Source organism: Megalobrama amblycephala, linkage group LG3, assembly GCF_018812025.1.
Source record: "Megalobrama amblycephala isolate DHTTF-2021 linkage group LG3, ASM1881202v1, whole genome shotgun sequence".
In the NCBI taxonomy this organism is placed as follows: domain Eukaryota; kingdom Metazoa; phylum Chordata; class Actinopteri; order Cypriniformes; family Xenocyprididae; genus Megalobrama; species Megalobrama amblycephala.
Window position 1 is genome coordinate 48,004,883 of NC_063046.1, and position 20,005 is coordinate 48,024,887.

Below are 20,005 nucleotides of genomic sequence, written 5' to 3' on the forward strand. Positions count from 1 at the left end.
GAAAGATGAACAAAGGTCGACATGAGTGTGAGTAATTAATGACAGAAATGCAATTTTTGGTTGAACTAACCCTTTTAAGTGCTCGAACATATAAAGCAGCAGACTACAAAACTGCAGCACGCTTAGAGTAAACAGAAAGTATATGGTGCGCTGGTGTGACGCCAATATAGTTATCGTTATATATTTATATAAATAAATATAAATATATATCTTTATAGTTCTTGGTGTGAACAGGCTTTTAAAACAGTGTGATCTAGATTAGCGTTGAACAAAAAAACTATGCACGACTAATCATAAAATAAACATTGTTCATGCCATCAAAGCAGTGACCATAAGATAAATTGTTACTGGAAGAAGGATTCACATTTGGCCTGTAGATGATCACAACATTTCAAAGCTGCTGAAACTCCAACATGTAACAGTTACCACACCTTAAACAACAGCGACATCAAGTGTTCACCAGGAGAAGTGATTAACAATATACCACATTTAGGACCTTTTCCAGAGAACTTCACTGAGAATTTCAAATAGTATTTCAATGTTAATAACCATCCTGTTGTTTGGGTCTTATTATGAGAGGGGGAAAGAAGAGCAGAACTACACACATCTTCACATTATTGACGTTTATGTCAGGAAACAATGATTAGATTGCACTACTTTCTATCAATTTAGAGACCACAGAGGAGATAAAAATGACAACATATTTTAGAAATAGCATATTCAACACATTACATGTAGGATTAAAAGATAAAACCCAGCTCAAGCAAACAATCTATATGTCATTTGATGTTAATACATGCTAATATTTTAATAATCACTGAAATTGATTATTAAAATACCCCCCTTAGTACGGAATTTGGTGACAATTTAATCAGAACTCTTTACTTAGTCCATGGCGACACTTTGTAAAACATTAGAGAACAACCTGTTCAACCAGCCCCCTAGAGAAAGACGCGGAAAAACGCACTTGCTGATTTGAATCAGGACAGAGCTAAATAGTATTTCACTACAGAATAAGAATACTTGGCACCGCACGAGGGGGGAAGGAAATCTGTTTTCCACTGCTGTGCAGGACTCACTTCCCTGCAGTGCATACTTGAGCACATGGACGCAGAAGTGCTTTGAAATGACATCTCTTGTGGACTAGACCATGATCTATTTATCAAAGAGAACACGGGGAAGTCATGCCAAAGAATCAGGTCTCTGGAAGATGCGAATAAAATCCAAATCCCACAGTATTGCTCTGCTACTGTCAACCCTCAGCACAAGAATGAAAGGAATATTGCTATGCCATTTGGGCCAGCTGCAGTTTATGCAATAAACGCAGACAGTTCTCCGTATACCAAAGCACTGCCAGCGGCGACTGATTTGCTGGGGTCAATCTTGCAACGTTTGCAACAGGGTTCGCGTTGACCGCGCTGCACTGAAGTTGAAGAAGCTCTAGCGCATGGGACCTACCAAAGAGGCTCAGAGATGTTCTCGTGGAATATGGACAGAATGATTGATGTGGAAGCTTCAGAACGGTAAACGACCCGTGTGCGCAACAATGCAGCGAATTTTTCAGAGGAAACGGATCCGCACACTGCGCTTGGTTTGGTCGCTCATGGCCGCGCTCGCGCTGTCACTGGCCGTGTGCAGTGCCATATTTACAGTGTGGACATTGCGACAAACGCGGGACCTGTCGAGGTCTTTCCAAACTCTGCAGGAGCGCTTAGAGCAGGTAAACGCGATGGCTCGTTGGCTTTGGTTTTTCTCTTTCAAGTGCATGACAGATGCATGCATGCACGCATTCTCAATCACATTTGTCAAGGCAGTTCTCACTAATCATGCAGTGATTTTGCAATTACGCTTTTTTTCTTTCTTTTAATCATGAGGTTATTTTACGCTCTTGTGGTCCTGAGCATGAAAGCCCTTTGCAAGCTCTTTTTAGGGAGGTATATCATAAGGAATGTAATCATATAATTCCAAGGCACTTGATTATACAAACATACAGCTGCGGCACCGCTGGGGGTCTGCGGGACGAGTTTTTATGATCCTTCCAGACTTTGCGCGCGGGGTGCTCTGAGTTATGGCCTATTTAGTTTCTAAAGTCGCTGCCAAGAGTGATGGTTTTGTTGCCAATTTTGCTCCATGTTTAGGGCAATTTACTGGAAATCTTAGACTACTTGGCACGAGCGCGTTTCGAAGCCAATTGACAATAGTGTCTCGTAAAAGCGTTTGTGTAATTATGGTTAAATGATTTGCGACATGTAAGCAGCCATTTAGAGCAGCTTACCCTCAGATAAAGATAGGCAACTTTTTCATGAGTGGGCAAGGCTTTGTTGTCATCTTGAGTGTAGTTTAATTATAGGACTATTTTGTGACGTTCTGTTAAGTGCGTTCTTCCGCCGATGTGGAAAGACTACTAAAGTAGGCTGTGTTCTCAGAGGGTTCCTGCACAACTATTCAGCAGCGCCCTAACACCGCCACTGATTCCACAACGAATGACTCTTTTGAACCGGTTCTTTTTAGAGAATCAGATTATACACCGTGACCAATGTAGAGCGATTACCGCACGAAGGACTCTTGTGAACCGGCTCTTTTTAGTGAATCGAAAACACTTATGAATCGGTCTTATCTGTTATCGAATTAACTTATGGTTACTGAATTAGCTTGGTATTAGTTTTGCTGTACTTTAGGCTCCTTACACTTAAATTGCTTGTTCGTGTGACAAACGGGTAAAAAACAACGACGAAATAATTAATGAAATACTAGTGCTGCGTCTGAAATCGAATACTTCCCTACTATATTGTAGCTAAGTGAAAAACAGTATGCCAAAAGAGTAGTATGTCCAAATACAGAGTATTTGAAAAACAGTAACTTTCGCGTAAAGTTCCCGGATGACCTACTTTTTTTCGGCGAGATTTTGAAGTGCGCATATGATGGACACCACCATCCCATGAGGCAACGGGTGAGGATTTATTAATGGAGGTGAAGCGATGCAGCTGACCCTGGTAGGTTACATGATAATAACAACCTGGCAGATGTAGTATGTCCGGATTACATTCATACTACACACATTCTTACTAGGCCATAGAACATACTTTTTCAACGGTTGCAAAGTAAATTCAAATTCAAACGTTTTTTTTTTTTTTCAACTGGATTTGAGAGCAATTCAACACTTAAAAGATTTGTTCACAACACAGATTCAAAAACATAACTACTTAGGACACACTCAAACACACAGTGTAGATTTAAAAGTATGCTTATTTTTTTCCTACCTTATTTGTAGATTAAATTCATTCTCCGAACAGTTTTTTAGGAAGTAGGCTAATGCTAGCGAGTAACTGTTAGCAAGGTTTTCAATCAGTATTGCCAGAAAATATGTTAGCTACTTTCAGGCTTCGTCAGTACGGAGCCCCGGTCATGACATGCAGGGAAAAAAATAGTAGTCTAAATCGTGCGCACGATTTATTAATTCTTTCCCTTGATTTACTAAATCGTGTGCACGTTTTAGTAAATCGAGGGAACGAATTAGTAAATCATGCGCACAATTAAATTTTTTTTCTTGGATGTCATGTGCAGGGCTCCGTACGTCAGAAATCGCATGAGTAGGTACTTATTTTGAATAAGTAATTACCAGTGTTGGGGAAAGTTACTTTTAAAAGTAATGCATTACAATATTGCGTTACTCCCTAAAAAAGTAACTAATTGTGTTACTTAGTTACTTTTTCTGAAAAGTAATGCATTACTTTACTTTTGCGTTACTTATTCTCACCCAGGCTGAGCTTGCTTGATTGTTTTTTAATAACAACAAATAAAGGTTCTATTTGTGCCAAATACTAAGGCCCTTTCACACCAAAAGTGAAATTAATAAGCCTCAGGCTGAAGGAAATGCATATTTACACCTGTAAAGTAGAGGGCGCAGGATACAGGAGACGGAAGTTCAACACATATTTCTAAATCTAAAGTAATTTCTGCTTATTAGTATGGTTGAATTAAGTCATTGAAGGTCAGCAGCAAAGACGTTGGTTAATAAATTGAGATTAAATACATAAAGTATATTTGTTTTATTTATTATATAGTAAATTATTACAGGTTACCGTAAAATTCTGAGATTGCATTTCACTGTTTTTGTTATTAATTTTGAGGAATACTGAATATTTTCATGCAAGTGAGTTGAGTATGCATGTTAGTCTAGAACAACAATAACCTTCATGTTCACACAACGCATAGAACACCTGGGGGCAGGAGAGCTGTAAGTCAAATGTGAAAAAGATATTTAACTTAGATATTTTGTTGTAAAAGTGAAAAAGTAATGCGTTACTTTACTAGTTATTTGAAAAAGTAATCTGATTATGTAACTCAAGTTACTTTTAATGCATTACCCCCAACACTGGTAATTACTTGATGACTACTAACAAATGTTCTATATAATATGAATGTCTGTAGTATGAATGTAATTCAGATGTTGTCATTATGATGTGACCTACCAGCATCAGTTATGTCGCTTCACTTCCATTCACAAATCCTCTCCTGTGGCCTCATGGGATTTTTTTTTTTTTTTTTGAGAAAAACTTAAATAGTTACAGTTTCGGTTTGGCTTCAGCTACATTTATCTGATGTTTTGCAAGCATTATCTGGCAACAGTACAATTTTTCCACATGGGCAAGCAATTTACTGTGCATATTAATTTAAGTACTGCATTCCCCCCAAATATTTCACCCTTAAAAAGCACAAAAAGCATTGCCAATGTCTCTGCATATGATTCTAACTTTGTCTTCCGTAGCATAGTACAATTTGTGTACACTCCCTAACTGTGTGTTATACTTTGCATGGAGTAGATTGAAAGTCCAGATGGACAGGTACTCACTTCACTTCGAGGCACAACCGCAGTTCCTGTTGCCAGACATGTGTTAAACTGCTGACAAAGCTTTCACATGCTTGTCACATTGTTTGTCAGCTTTTCTTTTCCACTTAATTTAAAGTTTCCTTTTAACAGAGAAGCATTCCCGGAATGTATTGCATTAAGGTAAAAAAAAAAAAAAAAACATTACAAGGTGTTGTTACTGGTTTTCATTTAGGGGAAGTGGTTGACCTATTAAAAACTGAGTTTTAGTGTTTGCCAGGCTTCTGGTGACTTTGTTTGTGTCTTGCTCAGGAACGCCTCCAGATTGGGTTTGATTATTTCAAAAGCTATGACTACTGCATGGGTTACCCACAAAACGGCAGTTAATAGAAGCCAGCAGTGTTTCTCCCCAGTGGCCTGCTCAAACTTGACACACATATTTAGGTTCCATTCCTGGCCCATTCACGCTGGTGTCGTCTGTCTCCCATATCTGTCTGCAAAAGCCGTTGAGCGTGTTGAAAAATGTTATTGTCTTCTACTCTCACTTGTTATTTCTCTCTCTTGCAGGTGAATATGCAGCGCAAGGCCATCTTCCAGCTCATCCTGGAAAAACGCGAACTGCTGGAGAGTCAGAGGTTCCGCAGAGATGGTACTGAAGGACATCATATATCATAATGTCAGGCATAAAGCCAGTTATTGAAATCCATTCAAAGCACTTGACCAGTAAAAACTGAAAAAATGATCTGTGATTATGATAGTTTCACACACAGACCATTCATTATTGCAAGTTTACTCTTTGAAAGAAAGTGAATAAAACCGTAGAGATTAAAAAAATGCAGGAGATGTATAAAAACACTATTAAACACGTAGCCGTAAAACTGACACGTGACAGCTGTTGTCAGAAAACCTTGGATCACCTGCAGTCTTTCCAGCTGCAGAAGGATGATCTTTGCTCATTGCACGGAATATTTACAGAAACCAAACCGTTTTGGACACCGAGGCACCTTGGGTAAACCATGGGCATATGTTTCCAAAAGCTGCAACAGGAAACAGTAGGCAGCAGGCTGAATGACAGCAGAAATTACAGGTTTGAGCTGGATGGACACGCAAAACCCAGCAAAATCCAGCTGGCACAAGGACCGCAAGGGCATATTGCTTTCTAAAACAAGGGCAACTTTCTAAAACAAGTGACCCCTGCATTGAAGACAGAAATAGCTTTAATTAGCAATAGACTTGATTTAATTCTGTTGCAATTATGCGATAAGGCATCTCAAGGCCATTCTCCTGAGTGCACGGTGGAAAAAACAGTGCCAACAGGGTAAAAACAACAGAAAGTGAGAAGCTCAGGCCAAAAAGATCAACAAAATAGACATTAGTGTTGAACAGATGGACCCTCAGAAGTCTAATGAGCAGCCGCAAGTCTTCAGCTGACACCTGACGGCTGTCTGATTTCAGAGCCAAAATGCTTATCCACAATCATTCCTCAAAATATATTGTTTTCCTAGCCCAGAATAGTGCCCCTTAGGGACAGTCACGGCTTCAAGTTGAAACGGTCAGCCAGAAATAACAGTCGCTTTAACCATTTCTATGAGGTTCCTTTTGAAGTCTGAGACATAGGTGATCAGTCATTGCATATTTTGACAGACTACCGGGAGTTCAGGCAGCTTCCCTGAGGCGAGATTCGAGAGGGAGAAGGGCAAAGAAAAAAACACATTTCTCAAGGTGGTTTGTTTGAATAACTGCATTTAGTTGAACGGTAGCCATAGCTGTTAATCTGTCTCATTTCATAGGAAGATTATTTTCTGTATGAGAAAGGTTAAGAAAGTGCCAAAAATTAATTTCTTCTTGCAGTGTATAATTTTTAGTTTTGCCTCTTTGTTGACTGGAACCAGCTGGTGGGGTTAAAAAGTAGAAAATACTGTGCATGGTGCCTGTTACTGAAAACAAAGGCTAGGAGAAGTGTAGAACAGAGTTGAAAGAAAATATTTCAGCATCTGCTTTGACAATCAGGACTTCAGCTGGTGTATAAATTATTCTAGATTAATCCATGATGTTTGCATCTGCACAGCTGTTTAATGCTGGAAGTTGCAGGAGCTCCACATGGATGACTCTTATCTGCATCCCAGAGAGTTTTGTCTCTTTTTCCAAAACATGCCTTTCTTTTGTCTTTATCTTGCAAGTGGGAGGGAGGAAAGGAAATGGACGAAAAGTGGCCTCTCATTTTGAGAGTAAGTTGACAGTTTTGCAAATCATTTCATTTATCAATGAAACACCCAATTTCTGTTTCCCCCCAGTCTAATATACATATCATTATCTCATTTTTCAACAGTAACCAATGATTCATTCCAAAAAGGTGAGTTATTTGGAAGTATATATATATATATCTATATATATATATGCATCATGTGGAATATTCTCTAATAATGCGTGCGTCCTAGTGGGGAACGAGGGAGTCATTAAAGGATGGACTGAGGAGCAGCTGAATATGAGCAGGGCAGTTCATTATAATCCAGAGACCGGCACCTTCAAAGTGGAGCGCAACGGAGTCTACTTCCTGTACTGTCAAGTGAGTTAAAAAGGACCAGTTTTCTGCAAACTTTCCATGCACATCACCTGCAAAGGTAGCATATATTAAGAGAGACAGTGTATATATATATATATATATATATATATATATATATATATATATATATATATATATACACTATATATATAAGTGTTTATTACTATTAATTACTAGCTACTAACCACATCTTCAACATTGTAATCAGATTACTGTACTAATTATTCTCTCTAAAAAGTATTACATTACTCATTAGCAATTACTTTCTAAATCACATATCAACCTCGACCAGTTGAACAATACAAGGATAGACGTGAAACTGCTCTTTTAATTCCTTCAAATAAATACCATAAAATTTCATAAATTATTCTTGAACTGACCAAAGTATTTAAAGGGAGAAGGCTACATTAAAAACAAAAAACATTTTATCATTAGATGTTATATTTAGATGTTAAATCCAGTATTGTTTTATATAGAATAATTCTATAATCTATACAATATTTAATGCAATATTTAATTACATCAGAAGTAACTGTAATTAAATTGCAGTAAATTACTTTTTCAAGGGAAAAGTAATTGAAGTTGCAGTCCGTAACTTTTTTGGTTAAAAATTATTCAAAATCAATTTTTGAGCAAGTACATAACCAGCCAGTGTTCAAAACTATCTCCTTACCTTAGCCCAATTCACAATGGTAAGCTTGTAATAATGTTTTACCGGATGGTACTGGTGGGTTTCCGTGGGAAATTCGAGCATGCCACCCTTCGTCTTTGCATCACGTCTGTTTACATAAAGAGTCCCAGCTAGTAGGCTATATGGCATGTGAGGATGCTGCAGGTGGCAGATCATTTATAACCTTTTCTCACAGCAGCTGCAATAATTAAACTTGTCATTTTGATGGCGGATTGTAATCCAGAAAGGTCCAAATAACAATCATCAGTGACAACTGGAGATTCACCCGTAGTCAAAAGCAAAAGACTTTGAACTACGGAGTGGCTACAGACATTGAAATCTACAGGTAACGCTAATACACACTAAATACACATAGTCACGCAATGCTGATGTTGTTAACATTGAGAGCAAAGTATAACAATAATAATAATTTGCATGGTTTGACGTAATCCAAGCTAAGTGATCGTTAGATTTAATCACCATTGGCAGCGTGATTTGTTGCTTTATTTCCTCAGTTGGTCAGAACAAAAGTGGCAGACATGTTACTTACTTGTTCAGATGACATTTTCTGGTGAAAATTCTTGTTTTGGTCATACTTCCAAGATGTAGAATCTGTGATTCTGAAGTACAGTATCCACACCGATGTGGTGACTAACAGCAAACATTAGATTAATCAGCACTGATGAGCCGTGCCGAGGCACAACCCACGTAACGATGATAATTCCGCAAATAACTGCAATTGCAGGTTTCAAAAAGAGATGGCGACAAAGAGGCAAAAGTTATGGACTGCAGCTTTAAATTACAGTATTTGATTACTTATTAATGATAGATAGATAGATAGATAGATAGATAGATAGATAGATAGATAGATAGATAGATAGACAGACAGACAGACAGACAGAAATAGAGATAGAAATAAATTGATAGACAGATGGATAGATATATAGATAGACAAACAAACAGATGGACAGACAGACAGACAGACAGACAGACAGATAGATAGATAGATAGATAGATAGATAGATAGATAGATAGATAGATAGATAGATAGATAGAAATAGAAATAAATTGATAGATGGATAAATAGACAGATATATAGATAGACAAACAGATGGACAGACAGACAGACAGATAGATAGATAGATAGATAGATAGATAGATAGATAGATAGATAGATAGACAGACAAACAGATTTGATCATATTTAATAAATTAAGTGTTGTGGAAATGCATGTCTGCAAAAAAACTTAATTTCCCAGAATGCATTACCGGTGTTGAATTTCCAATTCAACTTTCTGTGGTTCTTGAGAAATAAAATCAAAAGGCTTCTGGTTTAATCATAACTTCTTCTTTTGCTCCCTGTTGATTTGTTTTTTTGCTCCATCTACTCTGACTTGGTCTCTCATAACATTCCTGTTTCACTTGTTCTCTGCATTTCCACCTCCAGGTACACTTCAACGAGAACCAGAGTCAGTACGTGAAGCTCGAGGTGTCCGTCTCTAAAGGCCCTTCACTCCAGTGCATCGAGGGGTACGGAACCACACCAGCCTCTGGCTCCCACAAGTTTCACTTCCTGAAGCCTTGCCAGGTCTCCGGCCTCCTACGCCTTAACAAGGGCGCCGAGCTGAAGGCCGTCACCGGAAGTTCTTTCAGTCTGCAGATGTCGGGCAAACACTACTTTGGCCTCTTCAAAGTCAACTAGAGGCATGGACATTTTTCCAGACGCCTCAACTGTATGGACAACATAGTTTTATAGTTTTCCACAGATCACTGCTCCAAAAGTACCTAACCTAAACCTGTTTCTTTGAACCTGGCATTGCCTTAACAGAGGAAATTTTGACTCGGCGAGGAACGTTTCTATAACCAGCTGTCCACGGTCACAGATGACCCCTTTATGAACGCAAGTGCCCTTCCATTAAGATGTCATCGGGATGTTAATGACTGCACAACTTGCCTTGTTGGACCAATTTATGGAGAATCATTTGGTACTCTGTCGGTCTGGCTGCAAATGCCTTATTAAACGCAAACCAGCACAATTTCTACTATATAAATATAGCATTTAATTACAGCATACCAGAGACATTGCTCCAGCAGCGTGGTTGGCTTATATACTGGCATAACCAGTTTGAACAGAAGGACTATGAATTTTCAGCAGCGTTGCAGGCCACTACAAGCATGAGAGGTTTCACCACTGGTTACTTGGCTGGACCAAAACAGAGTTGCCCCAGTTCCTGAACTGCCTTACCACTGGATGGGTTCAGCGCAGAAAAATGAAAGTTTTGGTTGGTTGTTATGAAAATTCTGAGTGACTAAATATACGTTAAATAACTTTATTGTTGTTGCATCAATTTGAAACAACAAGCCACACACCTTTTCTCTCCAAATACACTGTCACTGTGATATATGAAACATATTAATATTTATCAAGGAAAAGGCAGTGACTTCTTGAAGCAGATGATGTATTTTGTGTACTGTACTGTTACTGAAAGTGGACTATGCGTACAGGTTGATGGCATGGACGGCTTAGACCTTTAAAAAAGTCACAGTATGCCTTTAGTTTTTATATAATGTGCAATTTCATGTTATTTTTTTAAAAGGTAAAGTTGCAGATTTTTATACCATCGTAATTTCATTTAATCTCACTAATTAGAAATGTATGAAACCACTGGTGACTCGAATCTGTCAATGTCTACCTGACCTACCGCTCCTGAAGCCTTTTGTAAATCTTGTCAATACTGTTAATTAAATCTGAAATTGAAGTTACAACCGCCGTTCGAAATGCACTTTGGCCCAAATGGGTTTCCTAATAACGCAATTGGCTTCCTCTTTGTATTTCCTGAACCCTCATACGGACCCTCGCAAACCTTCTCATTTCCACTTGCTTCTGGACTCTCACTTCCTGTATTGGAATCTGCAGCAAATAGTTGAAAACCTTTTGAGGAAAAACATGTGCTTATTCCCCCCTGATTTCTAGCCCCATTCCTTCCCCCCTTGTCTACTCAGTAGTTTTTTTCGTCTGTTTGGGTTCACTCCTCGCACAAAATTCACATTTGGCTAGCGGCAGTTTCTGCTTTTAAAACATCCAAGATAAACCTGACCTATAGTCGAGATGAAGTACAGACAGATCCTGCGAGAGTAAACGTGTGAATCTGAGGAGACAGAGGCAGTTTTGATTTCCAAATATGCACACAAGGTGTTTCTTTGTTTTCATGGCCATATTTTTTTAGGGCATCTAATTTTTTTTTTCCCCCTGTAAATCAGGTTACGACATTTACGGGAATTGAGAAGGTATCAAGAATGTAATCTCTGGAGATTTTCAAGGCCAAAGTACCTGTAAAACAGTTGAAGAAGTTACATTATGAGTTACATTACTTCCGGCAATTATAGTGTAATATTAAATAATATTCAAACAGGGAAAAGACCAGATGTTGACACTTTAAATGGCATGTTTCATTTTAAGTCTGACAATACCAAAGGCAAGAAGATGGTTAAAACTAATGCTCTTTTTTTGTGTGAATCATCAAGCTCCCGACAAAAACACAAACCTAAAGTAATCATCACAGAAACATTTCCTGGTACATTTCAAATTAAACATAAGGAAAAATGACTAGTGGATTTGTCAGTTGTGTCAATTAGGCTCTGAAAGATTTTTTATCTCACAATTCGGAGAACAGCTATCGTAAAGCCCAAAGTATACTTTACTTTTTATGTGTACGCGAGGGTCAGCATACAGTGTGTGTAATGTGAATTTCGTCATCAGAATAGTATGGCGTACTGTACGTGCACCGCCAGATTTTTGTAACCGCGCATACTTTGTATGCACAGGTCGCACATGCATATTAAATTTTTTGTTGTTGCAGTAATTAGTTTATCCACAAGAAGGCAACGGCCCTTGGGCCATAAACAAAACAGACCGGTGTCATAAGAAATCGAGTACCCCCCCCCCCCCAAAAAACATACCTAATATAAGCTAAGCTAGCAGGCTAATCGGGTATGTATGCTATGCTAATACGTTAACTAAAAAACAGTAAGAACGAGAAATGCTTGATTTTATAACCTATAGCTTCAGTTACATACTAGTATATGAATGAACCATGTAATATAAATGACAAAATGGTCATTATAACACATTTCATTACATAAACCATAACGTGATTTTGCAGGAATTATAATCAGGCGCTAAAAATACTACCCATTAAAAGTCTGTTGAACCAACGGGATCACTTGGGGTCCTAAAGAAGACCCAATTCCTGGGGGGACTCGATTTCTCACCACACCGGAACGCATGCAAGCTACAGCAACAATGGAGGCCTACATAGACGAGAGATTGTGTAAAGAGGTTAGAAAGTACCCTCATTTGTACAACTATAACTCCATACATTGCAAGGCTGTGCGTTCAAATATGTGTAAAAAAGTATATTTTGGGCTTCAGTCCACAAGATCTAAGTGCATATGAAGTTGCCATTTGGGACAGGGCATCTGGGGCTGTTTCGTGAATCTTTTTGAGTTACACATTAAAAAGAATGTGTTCTTAAGAGTCATTTGTTCACGAATCAGACATCATGGCTGGCACTGCATTCGTGGTTGCTTGTAGAAGACACTGGCCTGCACTTTAACAAGAGGACTTCTGTCGAAACTGCTTATGGACGCTACAAAACATTCCCAACTGGATTTTAAATTACTTTTGCAAATTCATTTTTTTGTTTAGTCACAGTCTGGAGCCTTGCTATAGATATATATCATTAAACTGATCAAAATCTCTTTTGATAACTTGATAACAAGCACAGCAAACCAGAAATTGTTCGTTTGAATTTTTATTTTATTACAAACAAACAAAACAAAAGAGAGAAAGATGCATTATTAACATGTTCCGTTCGGTGTGCCGAATGTTGATCACAACAATGTCACTGACTGTCTGGAATCACAACGTACACAGTAACGCTTAGCAGGAAACAAACAAAATGCAAAAAAGGCTGAAAACAAAAAAGTATTAAAAGACAGAAATGAAAAATGGACAGAAAGTGCTTGTTTTGACACAACTCTCCCAAATAATACCAAGCACTGAAATTAACAATATTTCAGAACTATACTGGGGCAAATAAATTAACATTTCAACTCGTGATCTGTCAGAGCTGAGGCCTAGCTAGGGATAGTACAACTGCAGCCATATACAGAGTTCACATCTGCTGATTAACCCTTTACAGCTGTATTACCATTTAAGGCGATTACATTACAAGGCTTTGCATTTGTAGGAGCCAAAGATCATGAAGAAACTCAGCGGAAGGAATTTCATTTGCTGATTTGAATATATGCATTCATGTTTTCAATTTCATGGTTACATGTGATCCACTGTATACAGGTTATTTGTTGGCAAGCCCCGAATCTAGATATAAGCGATGTCTGTTAGATAGCAATGATATCAATCATTCCGAAGTCCGTTCAACCTCTTCATGGAATATTATTACAAGAGGTCCGCTATAGAGAAATGTCATGGACCAAACATACAATGCATCAATGTTTTTTTTATTATTATTATTATTTTCATTTGGTAGAAGCTTCGCAATCGTAACATCAAGGACAACATCAAGAGCAACAACAATAATCTTAGTTGTAATAACAAGAATTAAAAACAGGAGAACACAATGAAACCGGGTTTAAATATGCAAACAATATCAAAGAGCTCGTAAAAACAAGTAGAAATGTGAATAAAGGATAGGAGTGAGATGTGATTCAATGAAAGAAGGTGAGGGGGCATGACAGAGAAAGAGGAGTTTGGAAACTACAGGACCGCCAGACGTGCTTCAGTAACAATCTTGAACGTTATTAGGGAGGTCTCTTCACCTCACTGTAACGCAAGATTAAGGGTCAATACTTAAAAAGGCAGGGAACTCTACATATCAATGCTTGATGTCCCAATATAAGGCTAAATAACTTCATTACAAACAAGTCTTTTTATCCCAAGGCAATACTGCAGCCAATACTGTTATAATCGAACATAATACATTACTTCCTTACTGTCGTGGTAGGTTATAAACTTTACCTCGTGTTTTTTGTTTGTTTTTTCCCTCTGACAGATGCAGAAAATTAGCCAGGGTACTGTTATTGTTTTTTCCCCCTCTTTTTAAAAAATTTATATATATCCTCCCAAACCAAATCATCACTATGCTTAAACCCCATGTCCTAAAAGGCACAGTTTACCCCAAAATGAAATTTGTTCCAAATCTGTTTGACTCTTTTTCTTCTTTGTAACAAATATATATTCTGAATTTTTCTTTTTTTTTTAACCATACAATGAAAGACTTTCATTGTGTGGACAAAAAACAGTTCTTCAAAATACCTTCTTTTATGTTCTGTGGAAAAAACAAAGTTAAAGGATTAGTTCACTTTAAAATGAAAATTACTCCAAGCTTAACTCGCCCTCAAGCCATACTAGGTGTATATGATTTTCTTCTTTTCTGATGAACAGAATCTGAGTTATATTAATAAATATCCTAATGCATCCAAGCTTTATAATGGCAGTGAACAGGAAACAATGAGTATGAAGCCCAAAAAAGTGCATCCATCCATCATAAATGTATAAAATATCTCGCTTCCGCCAGACCGCCTTCCACATTTAACTTCTGCATTCGCATCAGTTATGCTTTTCCGTAAGTTGAATAGGGAAGGCTTAGAACGTTTGAACTCAGAGAAGCGTTACACTTTCTTTGTAAGTTGAATACGGAAGGCTGTCTGGCTGAAGCTAGATATTTTACTTTATAATTTGTTAAATATGGATATTTTTTCTTACATCGCTTCGCTTCAGAAAGCCCCCTGGAGCCGTGTGGAGCACGTTTATGTTGGATGGATGCACTTTCTTGGGCTTCATACTCGTTGTTTCCCATTCACTGCCATTATAAAGCTTGGATGCGTCAGGATATTTATTAATATAACTCCGATTGTGTTCATCAGAAAGAAGAAAATCATATCCACCTAGGATGGCTTGAGGGCGAGTAAAGCTTGGTGTAATTTTCATTTGAAAGTGAAATAATCCTTTAAACAGGATTGGAATGTAAATAATGAATTGATTTTCATTTTGGGGTGAACAATCCCTTTCATACATTAAGATTAAAGTGCCCCTATTATGTGATCTTAAAGGTTCCTAATTTTGTTTTGGAGGTCCTCTACAATAGATTTACATGCATCCAAGGTCAAAAAACACTTTAATGTTTTCCATAATATACATTGCACATCGCCTCATTTCTCAGTCTGAAAATGCTTAATTTGAAGATTCAGCTGCGGAGGCTTCCTCAGCACTTGATACACAGTGATACAAACAGTGACGATGGCGTCTGTTTTTCAATATCAATTCCAGCGCAAGTCCTCGTCCTTTTGAAGTGCATAAAAAGTGGATTTGCAGCGCTGAAAACAGCGTCTTCTCGACAAGTTGACCATGTCGAACCAAACTCTTCCAGGCCTCAGCTACAACTACAGTGTTTGAGTAAATGTTGTCCGTGGGCAGACAGAGAAGACTATATGCTGGCATTATGCAAATTTATTACATTGTTATGTGGGTTTGTAACAGAAAGTGAGATTGGAATTGCTGACGACTCATTTCTGCAGTTCAGAATCAATTCTTTCTTTTAGGAGACAATAAATTTATTTGTCGTGCAGACCTTTTACATTCACAAACAGCTATATACACACTTCATTAAAGGAAAGTATTTGAAAAAGCATAATAGGGGCACTTTAAAGATTGCTTTAAAATTAAAGCTTATGGTACACGGCACTCTAAAACTGTCACGCTAGCTTATGATGAGGGTTTTCTTGAAAGACTGCACTATGCTAGAGTAGGCACAGCTCAATGCACAGGCATTTTTCTTGACTAAACCGTGGACTGTGAGGTGCATGCTGTCGGAAAACAAATCACTGCGGGTGATGTGAAGCTATTCCACATACATGCAGCTTCATGTCTGAGTCGAGATTACGGGACTTCGGATGAACGTGAGCAAGTGGATTGTTCTAAAATGTGAGGCTGATTTGGGACAGATAGTTATGAGAGGAAAGGAAATAAAATGTTTGTGTGTGTATATGCGCACATACGTATTCGGGAGGAAGTAACCAAAGGCGAGTGTAAGCTCTGCTGAATTCTGAGTAGCTGAAACTCGAGGTGTTGTGAAAGTGCTGCCGTGATACTGAGGGTAGTCTGTTCATTCGTCAAACTGCATGTGTGCATGTATGTGTTCAGGAATAGTCGTGTTTACGTTTGCATGCAGATGTCCTTTGACTGAATCAGCGTGTGTGTGTGTGTGTGTGGGTTGGAAGGCGCTGAATTCAGTCGTCGATGCAGATCACCTCCCCGCTGCGTTGTTCCCTCCGCGCCATCAAAAGCTCTGCCTCCCTCTCTTTCTTTACCGACATGGGGGGCCCGTTCAACACTGTAGGAAAACAGCAAACACACAGGAAGGGAAGTTAATGATCTGTACACTAATTTGCTTTTTTTGATGAAATCAAAACAGCAAAAGTTAAATCTGACCTTCCAATCTTTATTATATTGAATTTTCCATTTCTCACCGGCTCTGACTTCAACTTCCTCTTTTCCCTTTCTGTCTCATTGGGTTTCATTCACTAACCGTGAATATGCACATACTTATGTGGAAAAAACGTGTGAATGTTTTCACACAGAAATCATGATTCATCCACAAGTTTGCGCTTAATTTTTTCTTCTTCTAACTGCTGTCATTGCTGAGTATTCGTGCTAATCCCATGCATATACTCAGACAGAGGGCAAGAACAAACTTACAGTATGTGTAAATGATGTACTTGAAGACTTGCACACAATTATAAGTGGAATTGAGCCACTGCCTTTTCTAACATTCAGTTTAGAAAGCAGTGATCAGACTTAATCAAGAGTACCGATGACTCAAACTCCTTACCAGACAGGAACTAGAAATATTACATTTTATTCTAATTATTACATTTGAAGTTGGCATGTAAACCGCACCCTATATATTTTGTAAATGATTGTTATAGATCTTATAGTTAACGATTCATCCATGTTCATGTTCATGTATTTCGGAACTCTCCAATCATTTAGTGCCCCTATTATACTATTTTAAAGGTTCCTAATTTTGTTTTGGAGGTCCTCTACAATAGGTTTACATGCATCAATGCATCAAAGTACAAAAAAAAAAAAAAAAAACTTTCATTTTCTCATAAAATACATTGCACATCACTTCATTTCTCAATGAGTCTAAAAATGGTCTGTTTGAAGATTCAGTCTCCCTAAACCCCTCCTTTCTAAGAGCTACTCTGCTCTGATTGGTCAGACGGCTCAGTCTGTTGTGATTGGTCTACCACGTACAGCGCATTTTGGAAACGAAACGCCCATTACCATATCTGAATTTCAGCTCTGGATCTTCCTCCTGTTACGTAACAGTTGGGATCATTAATATGTACGCCCCCAATATTTGCATATGCCAGCCCATGATCAAGGCATTAGACAAGCCAGTATTAACGTCTGGAGCAGCACACAGACTATATGCAGGTAAGCAAGCAAGAACAACAGCGAAAAATGGCAGATGGAGCAATAATAACTGATATGATCCATGATATCATGATATTTTTAGTGATATTTGTAAATTGTCTTTCTAAATGTTTCATTAGCGTGTTGCTAATGTACTGTTAAATGTGGTAAATTTACCATTGTTTCTTACTGTATTCACGGAGATCAGAGCCATGTCGTTATTTTCATTATTAAACACTTGCAGTCTGTATAATTCATAAACACAACTTCATTCATAAATCTCTCCAACAGTGTAGCATTAGCCGTTAGCCACGGAGCACTATAAAACTCATTCAGAATCAAATGTAAACATCCAAATAAATACTGTACTTACATGATCTGATGCATGCATGCAGCATGCATGACGAACATTTTGTAAAGATCCATTTTGAGGGTTATATTAGCTGTGTAAACTTTATTTAATCAATGTATTATAGAGTTGCGAGCTTGGGGGCAGGGAGCGTGAGCATTTAAAGGGGACGGTCACTGAATCGGTGCATATTTAATTATGCCCTAAAATAGGCAGTTAAAAAATTTAATAATAAAAAATCTATGGGGTATTTTGAGCTAAAACTTCACATTCAGACACATTCAGGGGACACCTTACACTTTTATTACATCTTGTGAAAAAGGGTTCTAGGGCACCTTTAAAACTTTGCAGACCTTTACATTCCAAAACAGCTAACACACTCCATGAAAGGTAATGTTCGAAAAAAAAATGCCTGCCCCCCATGATCATTTGCAAGCTCACATTTACTTTTAATTGCATCTCACATCTCAAAATCCAATCAAAAACCAAGCCCCGCTCTACTTTTTTTCTTTTCCGATAAACCATTTCACTCAGATGGATGTCATAATACAGAAGAAAATCTGTCACTACTTCCATCACAACATTAACATTGTCATTCATTTAATTGTAAGGGTTTTTAAAGATTAACCAAGATGCCTGATCGATGCTGGGAAAGGTAACCTAAATGTAAAAATAGGGCAAACAAACATGCACAATTGATATCCAACACCAACTGATACTGATAAAAATGAATAACAACTGATACAGTAACTGATGTACATAAAACAAACAAAACATAAAACCACATTGTGCTCCATTGTGGACATCCTTTAATGGGTAAACTTGCATACAGTCAGAGTATACTATATACCATACATAATAATAATACAAAACCTCATCTTGTATAAAGAGATATAAGTGAGGACAACAGTACTGAGCATTTAAGTTCACCACACACAAGCACATAGTGAGTGTATAGTGTTTGAAATTCTTTAGCTTCATTTGCTGTACTTGTAGATTTTTCTGCAAACTCACAGTATGACTCAGACAGGCATGGTTGCTGCCATTCTTTAAGTCACATATAAAATACAAACACTGTCTAACTTTCCTGCCGGGAACATCCTATAGTCACGAAACACATGAAATTACTATATGGGGCTTACATTGAATGAATGTAAAGTTGTGGTCACATTTACCGTTGCTTGGTAAAATTTAACAGGCGAAATCCTGTCATTTCATAGGAATACATGCGATTAGGAGTTTTGCGTGAGGGAGAAAATGTTCTCTACACAGATTTTGTTGGTCACACAAATCTGCTTTGTAGAATTTTGCCAAAATTTCACTAATGTGACTTGTCAAGTCACCTTTATTTATACACCAATCAGGCATAACAATATGACCACCTTCCTAAAATTGTGTTGGTCCCCCTTTTGCTGCCAAAACAGTCCTGACCCGTCGAGGCATGGACTTCACTAGACCCCTGAAGGTGTGGTATGGTATCTGATGTTAGCAGCAGATCCTTCAAGTCCTGTAAGTTGTGAGGTGGGCCCTCCATGGATCAGACTTGTTTGTTCAACACATTCCACAGATGCTCGATTGGATTGAGATCTGGAGAATTGGGAGGCCAAGTCAACACCTCAAACTCGTTGTTGTGCTCCTCAAACTATTCCTGAACCATTTTTGCTTTCTGGCAGGGCGCATTATCCTGTTTCCATGAAAGGGTGTACATGGTCTGAAACAATGCTTAGGTAGGTGGTACGTGTCAAAGTAACATCCACATGGATGGCAGGACCCAAGGTTTCCCAGCAGGACATTGCCCAAAGCATCACACTGCCTCCACCGGCTTGCCTTCTTCCCATAGTGCATCCTGGTGGCATGTGTTCCCCAGGTAAGTGACGCACACGCTCATGATTTAAAAGAAAATGTGATTCATCAGACCAGGCCACCTTCTTCCATTGCTCCGTGGTCCAGTTCTGATGCACACTGTTGGCTCTTTCAACGGTGGACAGGGGTCAGCATGGGCACCCTGACTGGTCTGCGGCTATGCATCCCAATATGCAACAAACTGCGATGCACTGTGTATTCTGACACCTTTCTATCAGAACCAGCACTAAC

The 20,005-nt window shown here is 38.3% G+C and overlaps 2 protein-coding genes across 2 annotated transcripts in view; one reads left to right on the plus strand and one right to left on the minus strand.

The window, feature by feature from the left end:
* The first annotated feature begins 1,007 nt into the window (after positions 1 to 1,007).
* On the plus strand, positions 1,008 to 10,823 carry tnfsf12 (TNF superfamily member 12). The gene is made up of 6 exons (XM_048185837.1): positions 1,008 to 1,720; positions 5,396 to 5,477; positions 7,009 to 7,056; positions 7,158 to 7,181; positions 7,267 to 7,394; positions 9,508 to 10,823. The coding sequence occupies exons 1-6, from the start codon at positions 1,505 to 1,507 to the stop codon at positions 9,760 to 9,762; spliced, it is 753 nt and encodes a 250-aa protein (XP_048041794.1). The 5' UTR covers positions 1,008 to 1,504; the 3' UTR covers positions 9,763 to 10,823.
* A 4,160-nt stretch (positions 10,824 to 14,983) lies between these two features.
* chd3 (chromodomain helicase DNA binding protein 3) overlaps positions 14,984 to 20,005 on the minus strand; it is a 71,334-nt gene continuing 66,312 nt past the window's right edge. Inside the window, exon 40 of the mRNA XM_048185841.1 lies at positions 14,984 to 16,474. Coding sequence (XP_048041798.1) covers positions 16,371 to 16,474 — 104 coding nt within the window. The 3' untranslated portion in view covers positions 14,984 to 16,370. The remainder of the gene's footprint in view (positions 16,475 to 20,005) is intronic.

What these genes read in the sequence shown, in the direction of transcription:
- tnfsf12 (XM_048185837.1), top strand. Translation starts at nt 1,505, where the DNA reads ATGTGGAAGCTTCAGAACGGTAAACGACCCGTGTGCGCAACAATGCAG. An exon ending in CAATGATTCATTCCAAAAAG is followed by an intron (nt 7,182 to 7,266) that starts GTGAGTTATTTG and finishes CGTGCGTCCTAG; the next exon opens with TGGGGAACGAGGGAGTCATT. An exon ending in TCTACTTCCTGTACTGTCAA is followed by an intron (nt 7,395 to 9,507) that starts GTGAGTTAAAAA and finishes TTCCACCTCCAG; the next exon opens with GTACACTTCAACGAGAACCA.